This window comes from Salvelinus namaycush, chromosome 14 (genome assembly GCF_016432855.1).
Source record: "Salvelinus namaycush isolate Seneca chromosome 14, SaNama_1.0, whole genome shotgun sequence".
NCBI lineage: Eukaryota > Metazoa > Chordata > Actinopteri > Salmoniformes > Salmonidae > Salvelinus > Salvelinus namaycush.
In genome coordinates this window covers 11,870,601-11,891,796 of record NC_052320.1, presented here as the reverse complement: position 1 = coordinate 11,891,796, position 21,196 = coordinate 11,870,601, and the positions used below count along the sequence as shown (strand labels likewise).

Genomic DNA, 21,196 nt, shown 5'->3' with positions numbered 1-21,196 from the left:
CTCTAGCTCTTCCTCCTCCTCGGACGAGGAGAGGCGAGACGGATCAGATGACCAATATGCAGCGTGGTAGTTTGACATGATTTATTTAAACAAGACAAAAAACGAACTATACTTGATACTAAACAAAATAACAAAACGAATGTAGACTGACCTGAACGTAAGAACTTACATGTAACGAAGAACGCACAAACAGGAAAAACAGACTACACAAAACAAACGAACGAACAAACAAACCGAAACAGTCCCGTGTGGCGCAACATACACAGACACAGGAGACAACCACCCACAACAAACAATGTGAAAACACCTACCTTAATATGGCTCTCAATCAGAGGAAATGAAAACCACCTGCCTCTAATTGAGAACCATATCAGGTCACCCTATAACAAACATAGAAACACATAACATAGACTACCCACCCAAACTCACGCCCTGACCGTCAAACACATACAAAATAACAGAAAACCGGTCAGGAACGTGACACCCCAGAAATGTCCGGGAACTTGCAGGTGCCTTGGTGGAAGAGTGGGGTAACATCACACAGCAAGAACTGGCAAATCTGGTGCAGTCCATGAGAAGGAGATGCACTGCAGTACTTAATGCAGCTGGTGGCCACACCAGATACTGACTGTTACTTTTGACCCCCCCTTTGTTCAAGGACACATTATTCAATTTGTGTTAGTCACAGGTCTGTGGAACTTGTTCAGTTTATGTCTCAGTTGTTGAGTCTTGTTATGGTCATACAAATATTTACACATGTTAAGTTTGCTGAAAATAAACGCAGTTGATAGTGAGAGGACGTTTCTTTTTTTGCTGAGTTTGCGTTCACTTTAACCGCAAGCAATTCAAAATCTTTGGCTTTGGTAATCGAGAGAATTGCAGAGGTGTTATACTCGGATTTAACATGAATTGCAACCCCTCCTCCTTTACTCATCCGATCTAAAAACCGTGTACCCATCAATAGAAATCGAGTTATTTGACACAGATTTCTTTAGTCAAGTTTCTGATAAAACCCATTGTCTGCATTTGTCATTTTGGCCCATATTCTAATCATTTCTATTTTTGGAAATAGACTTCTGACATTAACATGCAAGAGGCCAAAACCTGCTCTGTTTTTGAAATCATAGGGAGTCGGTAGAGATTGCATGGTATCTACCCGCCCAGGGTTTGGTCACACGTTACCAGAGATCAACAATAAAAGCATAACAATATATCTGTTGCCCAATGCGTGAGGACTTGGCGGAGCCAGCACCATTGTCAATAAAACAAACAGAGTCTTTCGACACAGAAAAAAATTGTCATTCAATAGTTTGAGATTTTGGAAGTATGCCATCAAGTGTAGGTCCAGTTGTGTTTGAGAGTGGTACAAATGCAATTGCAGAGAGAGACCAAGTTCCTGGTGGTATTGACATGATGGTCTCGGAGCGTTTGCAAATTGTAGGGCATAAGGCGAAGATAATTCACTCACCTATTGATCATTCAGCCTATTTAATCCATGATGGCATTGAGTAAAGAGCAGGCACAGTAACAGATACCTCTAAAAACCAACATTATGTATTTCAGCACAGGTGTGCAACGACCTGTAAAAGTTGTGCACAGTCGTGGCCAAAAGTTTTGAGAATGGAAATTAATATTTGTGTCACAAAGTTTGCTGCTTCAGTGTCTTTAGATATTTTTGTCAGATGTTACTATGGAATACTGAAGTATAATTACAAGCATTTCATAAGTGTCAAAGGCTTTTATTGACAATTACATGAAGTTGATGCAAAGAGCCAATATTTGCAGTGTTGACCCTTCGTTTCAAGATCTCTGCAATCCACCAAGGCATGCTGTCAATTAACTTTTGGGCCACATCCTGACTGATGGCAGCCCATTCTTGCATAATCAATGCTTGGAGTTTTTCAGAATTTGTGGGGTTTTGTTTGTCCACCCGTCTCTTGAGGATTGACCACAAGTTCTCAATGGGATTAAGGTCTGGGGAGTTTCCTGGCCATGGACCCAAAATATCAATGTTTTGTTCCCCGAGCCACTTAGTTATCACCTTTGCCTTATGGCAAGGTGCTCCGTCATGCTGGAAAAGGCATTGTCCGTCATCAAACTGCTCCTGGATGGTTGGGAGAAGTTGCTCTCCGAGGATGTGTTGGTACTGTCGTGTCTTTACTATCATTAAATTGAAGACTTAGTTTTTATCAAAGATTCCTGTAATTAGTATTACGCGATTAAACTGAATAATCATGTAACTGTAATTAACTAGGAAGTCGGGGCACCAAGGAAAATATTCAGATTACAAAGTTATAATTTCCTAATATAACCTTTCAGATATTTTCATATCTGATCAATAGTCTTCTGATTAATGAATTATTTATTTTACCTCACGTTAGTCTCATTCCAAACGTCGTAAATTGTTGGTTATCTGCACGAACCCAGTCTTCCCTATGAGTCATCCATACATCAATTGTCTTAAATAATTCATTTATTACTAACTAAGTAATTCACAGAAATGCATAAACAAACAAACAAAGTAAATATGGTTACAAGAAATGATAGGAGAATGTGCCCTAGTGGGCTAAACCAGCATGGCGGCTTGTTAGACCAAAGGGAAGTGGGGGTCGACTGAGAAGTCACTACAGAGTTAATAATTATAACAATTGAAATGCTAATCCTTTGCACATGAACGCTCACTCATTCGGGAACAATTGCAATCAATATATATATTTACGCTCAGTGTGTCGTCTTGATCGCTGTTGAAAAGTTAGTTTCTGTTGGAGAGTTTCCGTCCTCTCTCTCTCTCTCTGTCGTGGTTAGAGTGGATAGTTCAGAGTGACATTCATTCGTGTTGTTGTAGAATGGATGTTTCGGCGGTTGTCGTTCTTCGCGTTCAATGATACCGAATTCCTAGCTCATATCTGAGTCTATTATATAAACAGCGTTATGGTAATGTGGCCGCACTGTCTCCCAAGAGCTTCCCCAAGTTGTAACAAACGGACCAGATCGTAGCTGGATTCTTCACCGATCTTTTATACCTTCTCCGGAACGTAAATGTTGTTTGGAAGAAATTCCTTTGTTTTCTATGAAAGCTCACTCTGTCTCCTCATGCAAACAGTATAGAGGCAATCTCTTCCAGGAATTTACGACCTCTCTGACCACAGCAGCCTAGTTGTAGGGGGCAGGGAGAGGGGGATGGGGCTTGCTGTACCCAAATAGGGAAACGTCATGACAGTACCGTTCTTTATTCATGGCTGTGTTCTTAATGTTCTTAACTTCTCTAGGATATGTGGGACGCTACCGTCCCACTTGGCCAAAATTCAGAAAAAATGTAGCGCCAAATTCAAATATGTTACTATAAAAATCTATCTTTCATGAAATCACGCATGAAAGACACCAAATTAAAGCTACACATTTTGTGAATCCAGCCAACATGTCTGATTTCAAAAAGGAAAGCACACCAAACAATTATGTTAGCTCAGTACATAGCCACAGAAAAACACAGCCATTTTCCCAGCAAAATATAGTAGTAACAAAAAGCTTAAATAGAGATAAAATGAATCACTAACCTTTAAACATCTTCATCAGATGACACTCATATGACATCATGTTACACAATACATTTATGTTTTGTTCGATAATGTGCATATTTATATCCACAGATCTCGGTTTACATTGGCGCCATGTTCAGAAATGCATCCAAAATATCCGGAGTAATTACTGAGAGCCAAGTCAAATAACAGAAATACTCATCATAAACTTTGATGAAAGATACATGTTTTACATATAATTAAAGATACACTTGTTCTTAATGCAACCACTGTGTCAGATTTAAAAAAAACTTTACGTAAAAAGCACACCATGCAATAATCTGAGACGGCGCTCAGATTTAACAACATTTCTCCGCCATGTTGGAGTCAACAGAAATACGAAATTACATCATAAATATTCCCTTACCTTTGATTATCTTCATCAGAATGCAGTGCCAGGAATCCTAGTTCCACAATAAATCGTTGTTTTGTTCGATAATGTCCATTACTTATGTCCAATTAGCTAATTTTGCTAGCATGTGTAGTACACGTGTCCAAACGCTCGCGCAGCTGCAGGCAAAAGTCAGAGGAAAACTTCAAAAAGTTATATTACAAGTAGAAAAAAGTGGTCAAACTTAGTAGAGAATCAATCTTCAGGATGTTGTTATCATATATATCCAATAACGTTCCTACCGGAGCATTCTTTTCAGTCTCTATAAGTAATGGAACGCATGGCGATATCATGAGAAAAGTGCGTCACCAAGAACTGGCACTCTGCCAGACCACTGACTCAAACACCTCCCATCCGGTCCCACAACACAACATAAGCTTCATTCCACGTTCTACTGACTGTTGACATCTAGTGGAAGGCGTAGGAAGTGCAAACAGATCCATATATTACAGGGAATTGAATAGGCGATGACTTTAACATCGACCACTCTCAGAATTCTCACTTCCTGTTTGGATTTTTTCTCAGGTTTAGAAACTTCAGAGTGTTTTCTATCCAATAGTAATAACAACATGCATATATTAGCATCTGGGACAGAGTAGGAGGCAGTTCACTATGGGCACGCAATTCATCCAAAAGTGAAAATGCTGCCCCCTATATCAAAGAAGTTAAGCAAAAATGTGAGTGAGCCCACTCCCTTGGCTGAGAAGCAACCCCACACATGAATGGTCTCAGGATGCTTTACTGTTGGCATGACACAGGACTGATGGTAGCGCTCACCTTGTCTTCTCTGGACAAGCTTTTTCCCGCATGCCCCAAACAATCGGAAAGGGGATATATCAGAGAAAATTACTTTACCCCAGTCCTCAGCAGTTCAATCCCTGTACCTTTTGCAGAATATCAGTCTGTCCCTGATGTTTTTCCTTGAGAGAAGTGGCTTCTTTGCTTGACACCAGGCCATCCTCCAAAAGTATTCGCCTCACTGTGCGTGCAGATGCACTCACACCTGCCTGCTGCCATTCCTGAGCAAGCTCTGTACTGGTGGTGCCCCGATCCCGCAGCTGAATCAACTTTAGGAGACGGCCCTGGCGCTTTCTGGACTTTCTTGGGTGCCCTGAAGCCTTCTTCACAACAATTTAACCGCTCTCCTTGAAGTTCTTGATGATCCGATAAATGGTTGATTTAGGTGCAATCTTACTGGCAGCAATATCCTTGCCTGTGAAGCCCTTTTTGTGCAAAGCAATGATGATGACACGTGTTTCCTTGCAGGTAACAATGATTCCAAGCACCACCCTCCTTTTGAAGCTTCCAGTCTGTTATTCGAACTCAATCAGCATGACAGAGTGATCTCCAGCCTTGTCCTCGTCAACACTCACACCTGTGTTAACGAGAGAATCACTGACATGATGTCAGCTGATCCTTTTGTGGCAGTGCTGAAATGCAGTGGAAATGTTTTTTGGGGATTCAGTTAATTTGCATGGCAAAGAGGGACTTCGCAATTAATTGCAATTCATCTGATCACTCTTCATAACATTCTGGAGTATATGCAAATTGCCATCATACAAACTGAAGCAGCAGATTTTGTGAAAATTTATATTTGTGTCATTCTCAAAACTTTTGGCCACGACTGTAGAACGTAGAATTTCCCACCGCCCAAGGTGCATCAGGTTTTCCAATCTGATAACCGCTTCTCCCCTCCTAGCCTTCAGTGCGCACCTGCGCTCGCGTAGCAGGCCTTGTGCGCAGACAGACGCTCCGGACTCAGCGAGTTCCAACTCCAGAAAGGTGTAGATAAAAATAAAGGCCTTTTCAATGCAAAATCTTTGTACAAGTATATTTTGTAAAATAGTTATATAAAAATAGTTATATACAGCATCCACCTTTACATCAAAAGTATTTGCTTCTGTAAACAGGATCAGGGTCATTAAAACGTAACTCTTAAAACTTTGATCTCAAGGATCACACGGACAGACTGATTGGATACCATCTTTGATTTGCTCAATGGCGCTTTCTCCCCTCTCTCTGTCATCTGGAGAGAGAGGGGAGAAAGAGGTCAAGGCGTAAGGTAGTTCTGTGTGAGTGAAACCAGTGGACTCAATAGGCTGAGTGAATGAGTAGCGGATGTGGTCCACCTTTTTTTCCAAAGTGGTTGACAAAGTTGTCTGCAGATAGGGAGGAGGGAGACTCACAATGAGTCACCCAGCCATGGAGCAGGAGAGGAGGGCCGAGCCGGCCGGGAGGAAAGGGGACAGTGTGAGTCGTAGTATGCGGAAAGGGCAAAGAGGCGGAATCAGGAGACAGAAGGGAGAAGGATTTAGCAGAAGGGAGAGATGATAGGATAGAAGAGGAGAGAGTAGTGGGAGAGAGAGCGAGAGAGAGATTGTGAAGGCGCATGACCATCTGGGTAGGGACTGAGTGGTTAGGGTTGGAGGAAAGGAGACAGAAAAGTAAAAAGGAAATTAGTGATCAGAGACCTGTGGGGGGGGTTGCAGTGAGATTAGTAGGCAAACAGCCTCTAGTAAAGATGAGGTCAAGCGTATTGCCTGCCTTGTGAGTTGGAGGTGATTGTGAAAGGGTGAGGTCAAGAGGCAAGGAGGGGAAAGGGAGATTTGGAAATAAATTAACTGAAGGCAGACGTCGGGAGGTGGAAGTCACCAAGTACAAAGAGCAGTGAGCTATCGTCAGGAAATTAGCTTATCAAGGTGTCAAGCTCATTGAGGAACTCTCTAAGGGCACCTGGTGGGCGATAGATGACAAGTGACAGTGACAGCATGGAATTCAAATGAGAAGATTGACAGGTCAGAGAGGGAGAACAGAGAAAATCTCCACGGCCAGATGCTCTCAGACTATGAGAGAAAACATAGTCAGGTGAAGAAAGAGCAGCTGGAGTAGCAGTGTTCTCTGTGATGATCCATGTCTCCCTCAGGGCCAAAACGTCAAGGGTCTGAAGGGCAGCATAGGCTGAGATGAACTCAACTTTCTTGACCACAGATCAGCAGTTCCAAAACTACCAGACCCGGAATTCCACATGGATTGTGCGCACAGGGTACACTAAATTAGAAGTGTTGCAGCCAAGGGGTCGGGAACATCTGTAAAGCCTACAGGGAGTGGTGCGAACAGGTATAGGAAACACACACATAGTTGACAAAGCTACAAAAGAGCAAAATTAGATAATCGGTAAATAACTAGGTAAGATACTCAAGTGAGAGAGGGGTGTAGCGCCTCCCTCTCTTTCCTTCCTCCAACAACTCCACAGAACAATTAGTCAAAACCACCTTTGTTTCCTTGTCTAACGCGCCACTGACACGCCCGCCGCTTAGAGCTGCTGCTGTGAAACCAGGGGAGACTGAAGAAGTAACAATAATTGCTAATTGCCTAGAAGAGGTGGAGAACACAACACCCTGTACTAATTGCTGATTGCCTAGGAGAGGTGAAACCACTCCCCCCCAATACAGCCACTGATAACAAAACAAGTCACAAACTGCCCTGCCCCTTGATCCTGGTTGATGTGTGAAAACTATCTGAAAAATATAAGCAGTCAGCAGTTCACACACCAAGTATTCTACTGGGAAAACAGGCAGCACTTAAAGTAGATGGCCATAGCTAGCAAAAAGACAGTACTAGACCACAACAGATAAAGACAAAACAAATTATACTTATGACTCCTGGCGATATCAGGAGTCCTCTAGCTATCCTCTAGCTATTGTACTAGTACTTCTCTGATAGACAGGTACAAAATATGGACTGTAAGTTTTATACCCGATACAAAGAAATGTATTTAATATGCAATACTGGTATTCAGTAAAAATGTATCCTCGCCTATACTTTGCATACTGCTTTTTGGAGTTCCAAGTGAAATAGACAGTAGAGAGTGGACTTATCTCTCGTGCACAGATGCACATAATTGATATTGTAGCATCTGTCAACAGACTGTGGGATGCCACGACTAACAAAGAACATTGTTCCAGTGAGCTGTTTTTTTGTCACTGATCATTTGGACAAATCACGATTTTGCAGGTGCTCGCATCTTTACAATTTTGGAAGGGGAGGGACATTTGACCCATAGACTTGCACGGAATTTGAGAGAGAGGGGGGAGGAGCTACCATTCTAGTTTCTTTTCTAAGATCTGGCACAATTACGCAAGATTTTAGTTCTGGTTTCCGAGATTAGTGGAAGACCTACCCAATAGTCCTGCAGCCTCCCACAGTTTTGGTCCGTCTGTAACGCCTGGCATGGGGGCAAACGTGGCAGAGACAAAGGTGGCAATCTGGTCCACATCTGGGTCTGTGTCTGTGTTACTGCCCTGTGGAGCTGGAGTAGGGGGGACATACTTAAGACTGTACAGGTTTGTGGTGACCTGACGTTGGTTGGCATCAGCGGCAGACATGGTGGCGTTTTCTGAGGAAGAGGAGGATGAGAGGGATATTCTAACTGGCGGGAGGACTGTTCTAACAGAGATGGGCAGGGGCGTAGTGGGTTTCCCAGGCTGTGGAGCAGGGGTTGGGTCGGCTCTGACTGAGGTGGTGGTGGTAGTGGAGGTAGTGGTATTCACAGTTGTAGGGACTGTAGTCTTTACTGTTTTGCTTTGGGTGGTAGTGGTGGTGGTTGTAGGGATGGTCTTCACTGTGGTGGGTGGAGGGGTTGTGGTGGTGGTTTTCCCAGGTGCAGGAGCGGTGGCTGTTTTGAGCGAGTTGGGTAGGGGGGTACTGACTATTCTGGCAGGAGGGGCAGGAGCAGTTTTAGGAGAGCTGGGAGGAGGGGTAGGGGTTTTCCCTGAGAGAGGGACAGGGACGGTTTTGACAGCACTGGGGCTGGGGGTGGTAGTTGTAGTGGTTTTCTTGGGGGATGGTGGAGCCACTGTTTTCGCTGGGTTGGGTTTTGTTGCTGGGGTGGAGCCCTTTCTGGGTTGAGGTGGTTGGACAGGTGAAGGCTTTGTGACAAGAGGATCTGGTTTAGCTTTGATCATCCTGGTCTTTTTCACAGGGATTGGGGAGGCTATGTTGGTGGCAGGTGTGTGGGCTACTGTGGTTGTTGTAGTAGCTCTGGTGGTGGTGGGTCGAACCGTCGTAGTTGACGCTGAGGTAGGAATTTCATCGGCATCAGGCTTAACTACAACGAGGGAAGTAACAGGCGTGACAAAGTTGTACTTGAGGGAGAGGTTGGTGGCCTTCTCTCCCAGCAGTTTCTGTATGTTCGGGTCAGTGGTGTTCAGTTTGGCCAGCAGCAGCTCTTTGATAGTGAAGTAAGCCCAGAGACGCCGTACGAAGCTGGGGATTCCATCCATGCCCCCAGGGCAGCCCATAGAGAGCACTGTCCTATTCCCCTCTCCATTAGACACCAACACCTCATTCTCCACATTCACCTTCTGCTTGGAGCCACTGGCCGTCAGAGACACCTGAGAAGAAAATACAAAAGTAGAGAAGAGAAGATAAGACAAGATACATCTTTATTTGCCATTACAATATGAATAATTCAAGTGGACATTTCCTTTCATCTTATGGCATAAACAATTGACAAACACAGATCAAGCAACATGATCTAAATGATACAAACCTTCAGGTCCCTGACCCCTGGCTTGACCTTCCCAGTGACCACCAGCTCGGAGCCCTGGAAGTAGTTAGGGAAGAGGGAGCGTGTGACGTCAAAGGCCTGGTCGTCCATGTAGGTCAGCTGGATGTCTGACAGTAGCGGGCTGGCCACCTCATCGTAGAATCCCTTCAGCTGGAGTGCGGCGTCCGCATCCTCGTACACCATCCTCGCCACGCCACGGTTGTCCAGTGCCAGGCGCCGTAGCAAAGGGAAGTCGGCGTCGTCCCCGAAAGCCAGGCCGAACAGAGAGGTGGCCCCCAGGGCGCTCTTAGCATTGCTCAGGATGAAGTCACCGGATGTCACACCGATGGTAGCCTCACCGTCCGTCAGGAAGATGACCAGAGGGACCCGGCGGGTGCCACCGGAGGAGGAGGGAGGGTTGACCAGCTGGGCGGCTGAGAGGAGGGCTGCATTGATGTTGGTCCCTGGAGGATAGAGGGACAAATGGGAAGGAGACGTGGAGCAGAGAGGTAGGGGTGGAGGTGGAAGGAATGGAGGATGCAGAAGAAGAGGGAGAAGAGGAGACAGAAGAGGAGGAAAAAGGGTAGGCAGAAGATGGAATGAAATAAAGAGAGAAATACCGACAGTGTTTTCATGGTCTTGTCAGGTTGCGGCAGATATAATGCAATTCAAGTACATCAGACTCAATCCCACTCACATCCTTCAGCGATGATCCTCTTGACAAAGTCCTTAGCGTCTCGTATGTTACTCCGCGTGGCCCTCACTGTGCGACCCTTCTTCCAGGTGTGGACCTTGTCTGAGAAAGTGATGATGTTGAAGTGGTCCTCCTCACGCAGGTCTCCCAGGATTGTGGACATCGCCTGCTTTGTCTGGTCCACACAAATGCAGAGAGAAGAGAAAGGATCAATTATTGATCTATATAATGTAGAGTCAATGTTGTCATTCTTGTCTAAATGAATGAGGTGCAGCTGGGTGCAATGTGAAAGAGGTACAGTTGTAGGATCTTAATTTGATCACTCTTTGTAGCTGAGAATTTTGCAGAAAATGCAGATGAGCTTCGTGATTTACACAAATTCACTGAAAACCCACACTAACACACGGTTATATTAACAATATTTCAATTTTCATGTAGCCTACTTTTGTCAAGCTAATAGCCTAACCACCGATCAAGCAACATTATGGACTAAATGTTCAAATCCTTTTGCTGCATTATTTTGCTGTGACAATATAGGTCAAATAAAGAAATACATCTGTAATACTTCTACTGTACCTGTTTGATCTTGGTGCCAATCATGGAGCCACTGACATCAATGACAAAGATGACATCCTTGGGGACAACAGGAAGCCCCCGAGGTGCAAAGTAGTGGACAAAGTATCCATCAAACACCTGAGAGAGGCCAAAAGAAGAGAATAATAACTCACTTGATTAGATTATTGTCTCACTAGATACTGTCATTTGTACAGTATTTGTTGTGTAGGACTTTGGTCCTAGACAGTGTGTAGTGCTTGTGCAAGCGTGTATGCATGGGTGTGTGTGTGTGCTGACCTGTATGTCCCCTATAAGGTCACTGAGTTCTACATCGTACTGGATGATGTAGTCAGCATTGAGTCCCTTAGAAGAGGCACTGCTCTGCTGCTGCAGGCTGGGGCTGTAGTGCACATGGGCACAACGAGGGTTCTGTTGGACCTGGGTGGAGGCTGGAGCCTCAGACTCACCTGGATGGAAGAGAAGGGAGGCCAGAGAACACCCAGTCAGTTCACAGACAGTCATTGTGCATGTTTGAGATATACTACAGTATGTTGAAGTTGGACTGCACACAATCACACAACTACAAATCACCCTACTATACAATAACTACTCATTATTTTTTTTAAAGTGTAATTGTCACTGATAGATTTGGTTTCTGAGCTTTCACTATTATTAATCATTAGTTATAAAAGAGACAAGAGGGGTGCCATAATGAAGCTTGGGAGGGGCTGAGTGCAGGGAACACGGTCACATGTGGAAGTACTGACAAGGGGAAGAACCGTTTAAGGCCCATATCACTCAGCTCCCTGACTAGCAATAATGATGCAATGTTTAGCGATAAGGAGGAGACTCCACCCAAAGTGGGGTATTCATACTACCACGGGGGAAACCATGTTTTTTGTCTAATGCAGCTGTATTGACCCTCTGGGCAGAATAAACTTGGTTTGAAGCTTCCATCGTGTCCGTTGAGTTTGTACTCTGAAAATTAGAACCTAACATCACACACCGGATAGGTGGAGTGAAACGTGTTGTTTTACAGGGTCAGCCATAGTAGTACAGCACCCTTGGAGCAATTTAGAGTTAAGTGCCTTGCTCAATATTTTTCACCTTGACGGCTCAGGTATTCCAACCAGCAACATTTCGGTTACCGTCCCAATGCTCGTCCCAATGCTCTAACCACTAGGCTACCAGCCATTAGTGATTCTGTGCCTTGACTTGCTCAAACTGATGCCCTAAACATGCTGATTGTATTACAACTAGTACTACTACTTTGACAATGAACATTGATGGTTGTCTTTTCCTATGTTACCTGTGACAGTGTTGGAGAGCAGTCGACTGGTCTTCAGCGGGAGGACCTTGATGAAGCTGAGTCCTGTCCTCTCTGCAATACTGACGTCCAGGGTGAGGTTAGTGACCAGTCCGCCAGGCCTCAGACCCAGGGTCAGTTCATAGCGACCCAACCTGCGGGGCAGCAGCTCCTCGTAGGACAGAGAGAAGGACATCCGGGTCCCCGAGGGAACACTCATCGCCACGCGGAACTTCTCGATCTCCCTCTCTCTGAGACCACAGCAGAGGAGAAACAACAGAGAGAGACAGTATTGGAGTGATGGTGTCAGTGGTCTATGGTGAACCTGAAAGAATGGCTGAGAGAGCATTGAGGGAATGGAGTAGGATCCAGACTAAAGTGATAGAAAGATGTGAGTGGATGTGGTGGGTGGGTGATGGATGTCTGATTTGTACTGCAGAAAATCTAGAGAAAAATGGAAGTAGTTTGTTACTCTTTCACACAAAACATAGAAATCTGAATAAAACACATATCAAAGAGTGAACGTGGTATCAAATACTTTTTCAGACTGACTTGGTGGCAACAAGTCCAGCTGTTTTTCCTTGTTTCTTGGCTGCGTCATATATCTTCCTGGCGGCGCTCCGTTCCTTCACCTGGGCGATGTACACTTTGTCATTGGAGGTGCTGTGGGATAAGAGGACAGAAATAAAGTAAAATAGCCCTCTGGGTAACTCACAATGGTCAGACTATGTGATCAAACATGCTTTGGTCTCATAGATTGAAAACGTCAAGGTTTATTGACAGTAAATAGACTTTCCTTTACCATAAATGTACTTTCCTTAATGGTAACTATTTGTATTATCAGTCACGTGTTACAAAACAATAATATACTGTACTTCACAGTATTCGAGTTGGACTAAGATGGGGGAAATACAGTACCAGTCAAAAGTTTGGACACACGTACTCATTCAAGGGTTTTTCTTTATTTTTACTATTTTCCACATTGTAGAATAATAGTGAAGACATCAACACTATGAAATAACACATATGGAATCACGTAGTAACCAAAAGTGTTAAACAAATCAAAATATATTTTAGATTTTAGATTCTTCAAAGTAGCTACCCTTTGCCTTGATGACAACTTTGCACACTCTTGACATTCTCTCAACCAGCTTCATGAGGTAGTCACCTGGAATGCATTTCAAATAACAAGTGTGCCTTGTTGCAAGTTCATTTGCGGAATTTCTTTCCTTCTTAATGCATTTGAGCCAATCAGTTGAGTTGTGACAAGATAGGGGGGTATACAGAAGATAGCCCAATTTGGTCAAATACCAAGTCCAAATTATGGCAAGAACAGCTCAAATAAGCAAAGAGAAACGACAGTCCATCATTACTTTAAGACATGAAGTCCAGTCAATCCAGAACATTTCAAGAACTTTGAACGTTTCTTCAAGTATTCCGCAAATAAGTGCAGTCGTAAAAACCATCAAGCGCTATGATGAAACTGGACTCATGAGGACCGCCACTGGAAGTTACCTCTGCTGTTCATTAGACTTACCAGCCTCAGAAATTGCAGCCAAAATAAATGCTTCACAGAGTTCAAGTAACAGACACATCTCAACATCAACTGTTCAGTGTGAATCAGGTCTTCGTGTTCGAATTGCTGCAAAGAAAACAATACTAAAGGACACCAATAAGAATAAGAAACTTGCTTTGGCCAAGAAACACGAGCAATGGACATTAGACTAGTGGAAATCTGTCTTTTGGTCTGATGATTCCAAATTTTTGATTTTTGGTTCCAACCGTCGTGCCTTTGAGATGCAGATTAGGTGAACGGATGATCTCTCCAGGTGTGGTTCCCACCGTGAAGCATGGAGGAGCTGTGATAGTGTTGGTGTGCTTTGCTGGTGACACTGTGGGTGATTTAATTAGAATTCAAGGCACACTTAACCAACATGCCTACCACAGCATTCTGCAGCGATATGCCATCCCATCTGGTTTGCGCTTAGTGGGACTATCATTTATTTTTCAAAAGGACAATGACCAAACACACATCCAGGGTGTGTAAGGACTATTTGACCAAGAAGGAGAGTGATGGAGTGCTGCATCAGATGACCTGGCCTCCACAATCATCCGACCTCAACCCAATTGAGATGGTTTGGGATGAGTTGGACAGCAGAGTGAAGGAATAGCAGCAAACAAGTGCTCAGTATATGTGGGAACTCCTTCAAAACTTTAGGAAAAACATTCCTGGTGAAGCTGGTTGAGAGAGTGCCAAGAGTGTCCAAAGCTGTCATCAAGTCAAAGGGTAGCTACTTTGAAGAATCTCAAATATGAAATATATTTTGATTTGTTTAACACTTTTTTGGTTACTACATGATTCCATATGTGTTATTTCATAACTTTGATGTCCTCACTATTATTCTACAATGTAGAGATGTGTCCAAACTTTTGACTGGTACTATATGTATCATGTTGGTTTACATATTAAGTTCAAAACATGCTAGAGAAGGAAGATGGTGTCAGACAAAGGGTGAGAGGAGGGAGTCATTTCTCTCTGAAAACATAATGGTCTACCTATTCCCTATAGTGCACTTTTGACCAGGGTACAAGGGATTACTGGAAAGAGATCCAGTAACCCCCTAAAACCCCCTCATTGGCACCCTACAACCTACACCCAACCCTTTCTCAGCCATATGGGTCCTGGTCAAAAGTAGTGCACTACATTGCATTTGGAAAGTATTCAGACCCCTTTACTTTTTCCACATTATGTTACTTTACAGCCTTATTCGTTGCTGCACAGCTATTTTCAGGTCTCTCCAGAGATGTTAGATCAGGTTCAAGTCCGGGCTCTGGCTGGGACTCTCAATGACATTCAGAGATTTGTGCCGGAGCCACTCCTGTGTTGTCTTGGATGTGCACTTAGGGTCGCAGTCCTGTTGGAAGGTGAACCTTAGCCCCAGTCTGAGGTCCTGAGCGCTCTGGAGAAGGTTTTCAAATCAAATCAATTGTATTAGTCACATGCGCCGAATACAACAGGTGTAGACCTTAAAGTGAAATGCTACTTACGAGCCCCGAACCAACAATGCAGTTTAACCCTCCTGCTGTGTTCCGGTCAAATTGGACTGATTTACAAGTTCTCTCAGAAAAATGTAGTTAATTGAATCTGATTGTCATAAGGTTCCATGACTTTGTCCACAAAGGGCATCTGAACACACAAAATACATTTTCACGATTTTCATAAAATGTTGGGTGTTTTATTTAACTTTTGTACAACTGTGGTGTTCCCGGCCAAAAATGACCGGTCATTAGAAATGAATGGATGAGACTACAGTTAGTGTATAAAATTGAGCTCAGGCACATGCCCATTCATAAGACCGACACACTTCCTCTCCCAGACCCCCACATGCATGTGTGTTTGAGCACACACACACAATGCCATACAAGATGGTGTAGCAGTCGGACGTGTGTTTGTCTTTGTTTTATCCCGTGTAAATAGCCGGTCTTTTCGTATATATCTTAATCTCACTTTCTATCTATGAACTAAATATACTTTCCTGCAACCCGCCTCACCCAATGTGGTACGGATCTGCTATTTTTATTCTTATAACTGGAACTTCCATCAGGAGCTAGCCAGCTAACTAGCTACTAGTCTTTGTTAGCCACGGCTAGCGGTCTTTGGATGTTTGCACTCACGAGACTCCCAGTTACACAATAAATGTTATTTTTGTTCGATAAATATTACTTTTATAACAAAAAAACGCCATTTGGGTTGCGCGTTATGTTCAGAAAACTACAGCCTCGTTCCGTTCGACGAAAATTCCAAAAAGTATCCGTAATGTTCATAGAAACATGTCAAATGTTTTTTATAATCAATCCTCAGGTTGTTTTTAACAAACATAATCGATAATATTTCAACCGGACCGTAACCTATTCAATAAAAGAGAGAAAGAAAATGGAGAGCTACCCCTCTCGCGTGCAGGAACTAATCAAAGGACACCTGACTAGTTTAGAAAAATTTCGCTCATTTTTCAAAATAAAAGCCTGAAACTATGTCTAAAGCCTGGTCACAGCCTGAGGAAGCCATTGGAAAATGAATCTGGTTGATACCCCTTTAAATGGAAGAAAGACGGGAAATGAAACACAGATAAAAAAAAATAATAATCACTTCCGGGTTAGATTTCCTCAGGTTTTTGCCTGCCAAATCAGTTTTGTTATAGTCACAGACAATATTTTGACAGTTTTGGAAACTTTGGAGTGTTTTCTATCCTAATCTGTAAATTATATGCATATTATATGATCTGGACCTGAGAAATAGTCCGTTTACCTTGGGAACGTTATTTAAAATTAAAATTAAAATCTGGCCCCTAGCGTCAAGAAGTTAAATAAGCACTCCCCATTCAAAAAGTGTAGAACTAAGAACAGATATAGCCCTTGGTTCACTCCAGACTTGACTGCCCTTGACCAGCACAAAAACACCCTGTGGCGTACTGCATTAGCATTGAATGCATTAGCATTGAAAATCTGAAGAAAAAAATAAATAATTTATCACCCTCTAAAAAAGTGCTTTCTGGACAGTTTTTCGAAATTCTGTCAATTTCTTTGTCAATTATACATGTATAAGAACTGTATGAACATACCATTGTCATATTGTATTGTCATATTTTTTTTAACTTGTCCATAAGGCATATGTTTTGTCCATTTGCAATATGAGGAAGTCAAAAGTCAAAGTCAAAAGTCAGTGAACCATTGCCAAATGCCATAAGAAACGTCCAAAAGCAATATGAAAGTATTAAAAGTGCCAAATCAGGATGTTATGTCCATTTGCCATGTACGATCACAGGAAGTCGGTTTCCAAACCCAAAAGTCAGTGAACCGTGTCCAAATGGCATTCATACTGCCCAAATGAAATATAGCACTATGTTAAGCCATTAATCAACCTAGATGGTCTATTTGTCATGTATGATGAGGGAGAAGTGAGACTCTGTTGTTTTTTAACAATATTTTGAAAAATGTCCAAAATGACCAGGGGCGCCCCCTATTGGATGGGCCCTGGTGGGGGGTGCTCCCTACCCAACTGTAGACCCCTTGCTCCCCCCTAAAGGCATTAAAAAACATTTTAAAATGTGCTCCTGGTAACACATTCCAATCACCAGGTGCACGGCTGTCCATTTGCAATATGTTACAATGGGTATTTACCATAACGAATTTGACATGCTCAAAAGTACTGCAGAAATGCTAAATTGACTGGCCCGATGAACTCGGGATGGCCGGGCAGTGATAGTGGTTCCTCTCCATCGCTCGTTGTGTTGATTTCATCATGTCCATTTGGTGATGTTTTTTCACTGTTGAATCTTATTGCAAATGTACTGTCCATTTGCAATATGTTTCAATAGGCATTTACCATCACGAATTTGACATGCTCAAAAATACTGAAGAAATGCAAAATTGACTGGCCCGATGAACAAAAACAATGACAAAAACAAAGTGATTAACCAGTCATAACTAGCCAATGGCAATGCAGATTACACAGTAAGCAACCAATCGATTAAACACAGGATATGACATCATGGAACACCCTGCTTCTTCGCTTCTAGAAACTTTTTAAAAACACAAATTAACCTGTTGAGGACAGAGGGCGCTGTTTTCACTTTGGGGGAAAATCGTGCCCAATTTAAACGGCCTCGTACTCAATTCTTGCTCGTACAATATGTATATTATTATTACTATTGGATAGAAAACACTCTCTAGTTTCTAAAACCGTTTGAATTATATCTGTGAGTAAAACAGAACTCATTTTGCAGCAAACTTCCTGACAGGAAGTGGAAAATCTGAAATCGATGCTCTGTTCTAGGGCCTTTCTATAAATGGGCTTCATATATATCAGTATACATGCACTTCATACGTCTTCCACTAGATGTCGACAGGCAGTGAGAGAAGAAATGGAGTGTATAACTTGATCTGGGGTCGAATAAAAGCTCTCGGCATGACGTGTCACCAGTTTCCTGTTTTCTGGAGAGCGCGTGAAGGGACCTGGTTTTGCCTTCTGTAAAGCTGTTGTTATGGACGACTAATATCTCCGGCTTTGATTTTATTTGATACATGTGACAATATCATCGTAAAGTATGTTTTTTCAATATAGTTTTATTAGATTATTGAAATTTATTCGGGACGTTAGGCGTGTTGCGTTGTGTGCCTTTGTTCAGGAAGGAGAGCTTCGCGCCACTTTGCTAGCTTTCCGTGCTAATTGACTGGAGAAGAGGACATTCTAAAACCAAACAACGATTGTTCCCGACAAAGGACCCCTTGTACAACATTCTGATGAAAGATCATCAAAAGTAGGACCCATTTTATGATGCTATTTCATATATCTATCGAACATGTGAAATACTCGTTTGCGCCCAGCTTTTGGGTACTCTCTCGCTATAACTAAGCTGGATGTCGTAATGAAGTTATTTTTAGAATTCTAACACGGCGATTGCATTAAGAACTAGTGTATCTATCATTTCCTATACAACATGTATTTTTTAGTTATGTTTATGAATAGCTATTTGGTCAGAATATGTGAGTGTCAGAAAAATATCCGGACGTTGTGGGAAAAAGATGCTACGTTAGCACAATGTATAACCACTGATTTCAGCTCTAAATATGCACATTTTCGAACAAAACATAAGTGTATGTATAACCTGATGTTATAGGACTGTCATCTGATGAAGGTTTATGAAGGTTAGTGAAAATTAATATATTTTGCTGGTTTATTCCCTATCGCTAACGTGCCTATTGCTATCGCTAACGTGCCTTGATGAATGAATGCGGTAGTGTGGTAGGCTATTGTAGTAAGCTAATATAATGCTATATTGTGTTTTCGCTGTAAAACACTTTAAAAAATCGGAAATTTTGGCTGGATTCACAAGATGTTTGTCTTTCATTTGCTGTACACCATCGATTTTTCAGAAATGTTTTATGATGAGTATTTAGGTATTTGACGTTGGTGTCTGTAATTACTCTGGCTGCTTCGGTTCTATTTCTGATGGTAGCTGTGATGGTAGCTGCAATGTAAAACTGATTTATACCTCAAATATGCACATTTTTCGAACAAAACATAGATTTATTGTATAACATGTTATAAGACTGTCATCTGATGAAGTTGTTTCTTGGTTAGTTTGGTTGGTTCTTGGTTAGTTAGGTTGGCTTTGTGCATGCTACCTGTGCTGTGAAAAATGTCTGTCCTTTTTTGTATTTGGTGGTGAGCTAACATAAATATATGTGGTGTTTTCGCTGTAAAACATTTTAAAAATCGGACACGTTGACTGGATTCACAAGATGTGTATCTTTCATTTGCTGTATTGGACTTGTTAATGTGTGAAAGTTAAATATTTCTAAAAAATATCTTTTCAATTTCGCGCTCTTCCGGTACCACGCACCAGGCCTATAGGGCGCATCGAGAGTCCAGTGTGCCCTGTTCCTGCTCCCCGCACTAGCCTTGAGGTGCGTGTCTCCAGTCCGGTACCACCTGTTCCGGCACCACGCACCAGGCCTACTGTGCGCCTCAGCAGGTCAGAGTCGGCCGTCTGTCCAGCGCCGTCTGAGCCATCCGTCTGCCCAGCACCGTCTGAGCCATCTGTCTGCCCAGCGCCGTCTGAGCCATCCGTCTGTCCAGCGCCGTCTGAGCCATCCGTCTGTCCAGCGCCGTCTGAGCCATCCGTCTGTCCAGCGCCGTCTGAGCCATCCGTCTGTCCAGCGCCGTCTGAGCCATCCGTCTGTCCAGCGCCGTCTGAGCCATCCGTCTGCCCAGCGCCGTCTGAGCCATCCGTCTGCCACGAGCCATTAGAGCCGCCCGTCTGTCCCGAGCCATTAGAGCCGTCCGTCAGTCAGGAGCTGCCAGAGCCGCCAGCCAGTCAGGAGCTGCCAGAGCCGCCAGCCAGTCAGGAGCTGCCAGAGCCGCCAGCCAGTCAGGAGCTGCCAGAGCCGCCAGCCAGTCAGGAGCTGCCAGAGCTGCCCTACAGTCATGAGCTGCCCTCCAGTCATGAGCTGCCTTCCAGTCATGAGCTGCCTTCCAGTCATGAGCTGCCCTACAGTCATGAGCTGCCCTACAGTCATGAGCTGCCCTACAGTCATGAGCTGCCCTACAGTCATGAGCTGCCCTACAGTCCGGAGCTGCCACTCAGTCCGGAGCTGCCACTAGTCCAGAGTTGTCCCTCTGTCCTGAGCTACCTCTCTGTCCTGAGCTACCTCTTTGTCCTGAGCTACCTCTCTGTCCTGAGTTGTCTCCTCTATTTAGGAGGGGCGTTGGTGAAGGTTCCTGGACCATGGTCGGGGGCGAGGGTCGCCACTCAAGGGACGCTAAGGAGGGGGACAAAGACAGTGGTGGAGTGGTGTCCTCGTCCACCGCCGGAGCCGCCACCGCGGACAGATGCCCACCCAGACCCTCCCCTTGAGTTTTAGGGGTGCGCCCGGAGTTCGCACCTTGAGGGGGGGGTTCTGTCACGTTCCTGACCTGTTTTCTGTTGTTTTGTATGTGTTTAGTTGGTCAGGGCGTGAGTTGGGGTGGGTAGTCTATGTTATGTGTTTTCTATGTTGGGTTAATGGTTTGCCTGGTATGGTTCTCAATTAGAGGCAGGTGTTTGACGTTTCCTCTGATTGAGAACCATATTAAGGTAGGTTGTTCTCACTGTTTGTTTGTGGGTGATTGTTCCTGTGTCTGTGTTTACCACATGGGACTGTTTCGTTTGTTCGTTCGTTTTAGGTAGTCTGTTCCTGTTCGTGCGTTCTTCGTCTATATGTAAGTTCGTTTGTTTCAGGTCTGTTGACTTCGTTTATTGTTTTGTAGTTTGTTCTAGTGTTTTGTCAGTGTTTCGTCTTTATTGAAATAAATTAGTATGTATTCATCACCCGCTGCGCCTTGGTCCGTTCATTCACCACAAGACGAACGTTACAATATTTCCGATTTATTAAGTGTTTTACAGCGAAAACACAATATAGCGGTATATTAGCTTACCACAATAGCCAGAAACACAAGCCCTTCCCCAGTAGCAAAAGTTAGCGATCGTAACAAACCAGCAACAGATATATAATTTTTGACTAACCTTGATATTCTTCATCAGATGACAGTCCTATAGCATCAGGTTATACATACACTTATGTTTTC

General features: G+C 43.5%; 1 protein-coding gene across 1 annotated transcript in view; it reads right to left on the bottom strand.

Moving 5' to 3' along the window:
* The window catches only part of LOC120059612 (inter-alpha-trypsin inhibitor heavy chain H6-like), a gene marked incomplete at its 5' end in the record, with an annotated part of 43,270 nt that overhangs the window by 12,663 nt on the left and 9,411 nt on the right, over positions 1-21,196 (bottom strand). The window contains 7 exons of the mRNA XM_039008740.1: positions 8,147-9,359; positions 9,518-9,978; positions 10,212-10,383; positions 10,785-10,901; positions 11,061-11,230; positions 12,073-12,320; positions 12,622-12,732. Of these exons, the coding sequence (XP_038864668.1) occupies positions 8,147-9,359; positions 9,518-9,978; positions 10,212-10,383; positions 10,785-10,901; positions 11,061-11,230; positions 12,073-12,320; positions 12,622-12,732 (2,492 nt within the window). The remainder of the gene's footprint in view (positions 1-8,146; positions 9,360-9,517; positions 9,979-10,211; positions 10,384-10,784; positions 10,902-11,060; positions 11,231-12,072; positions 12,321-12,621; positions 12,733-21,196) is intronic.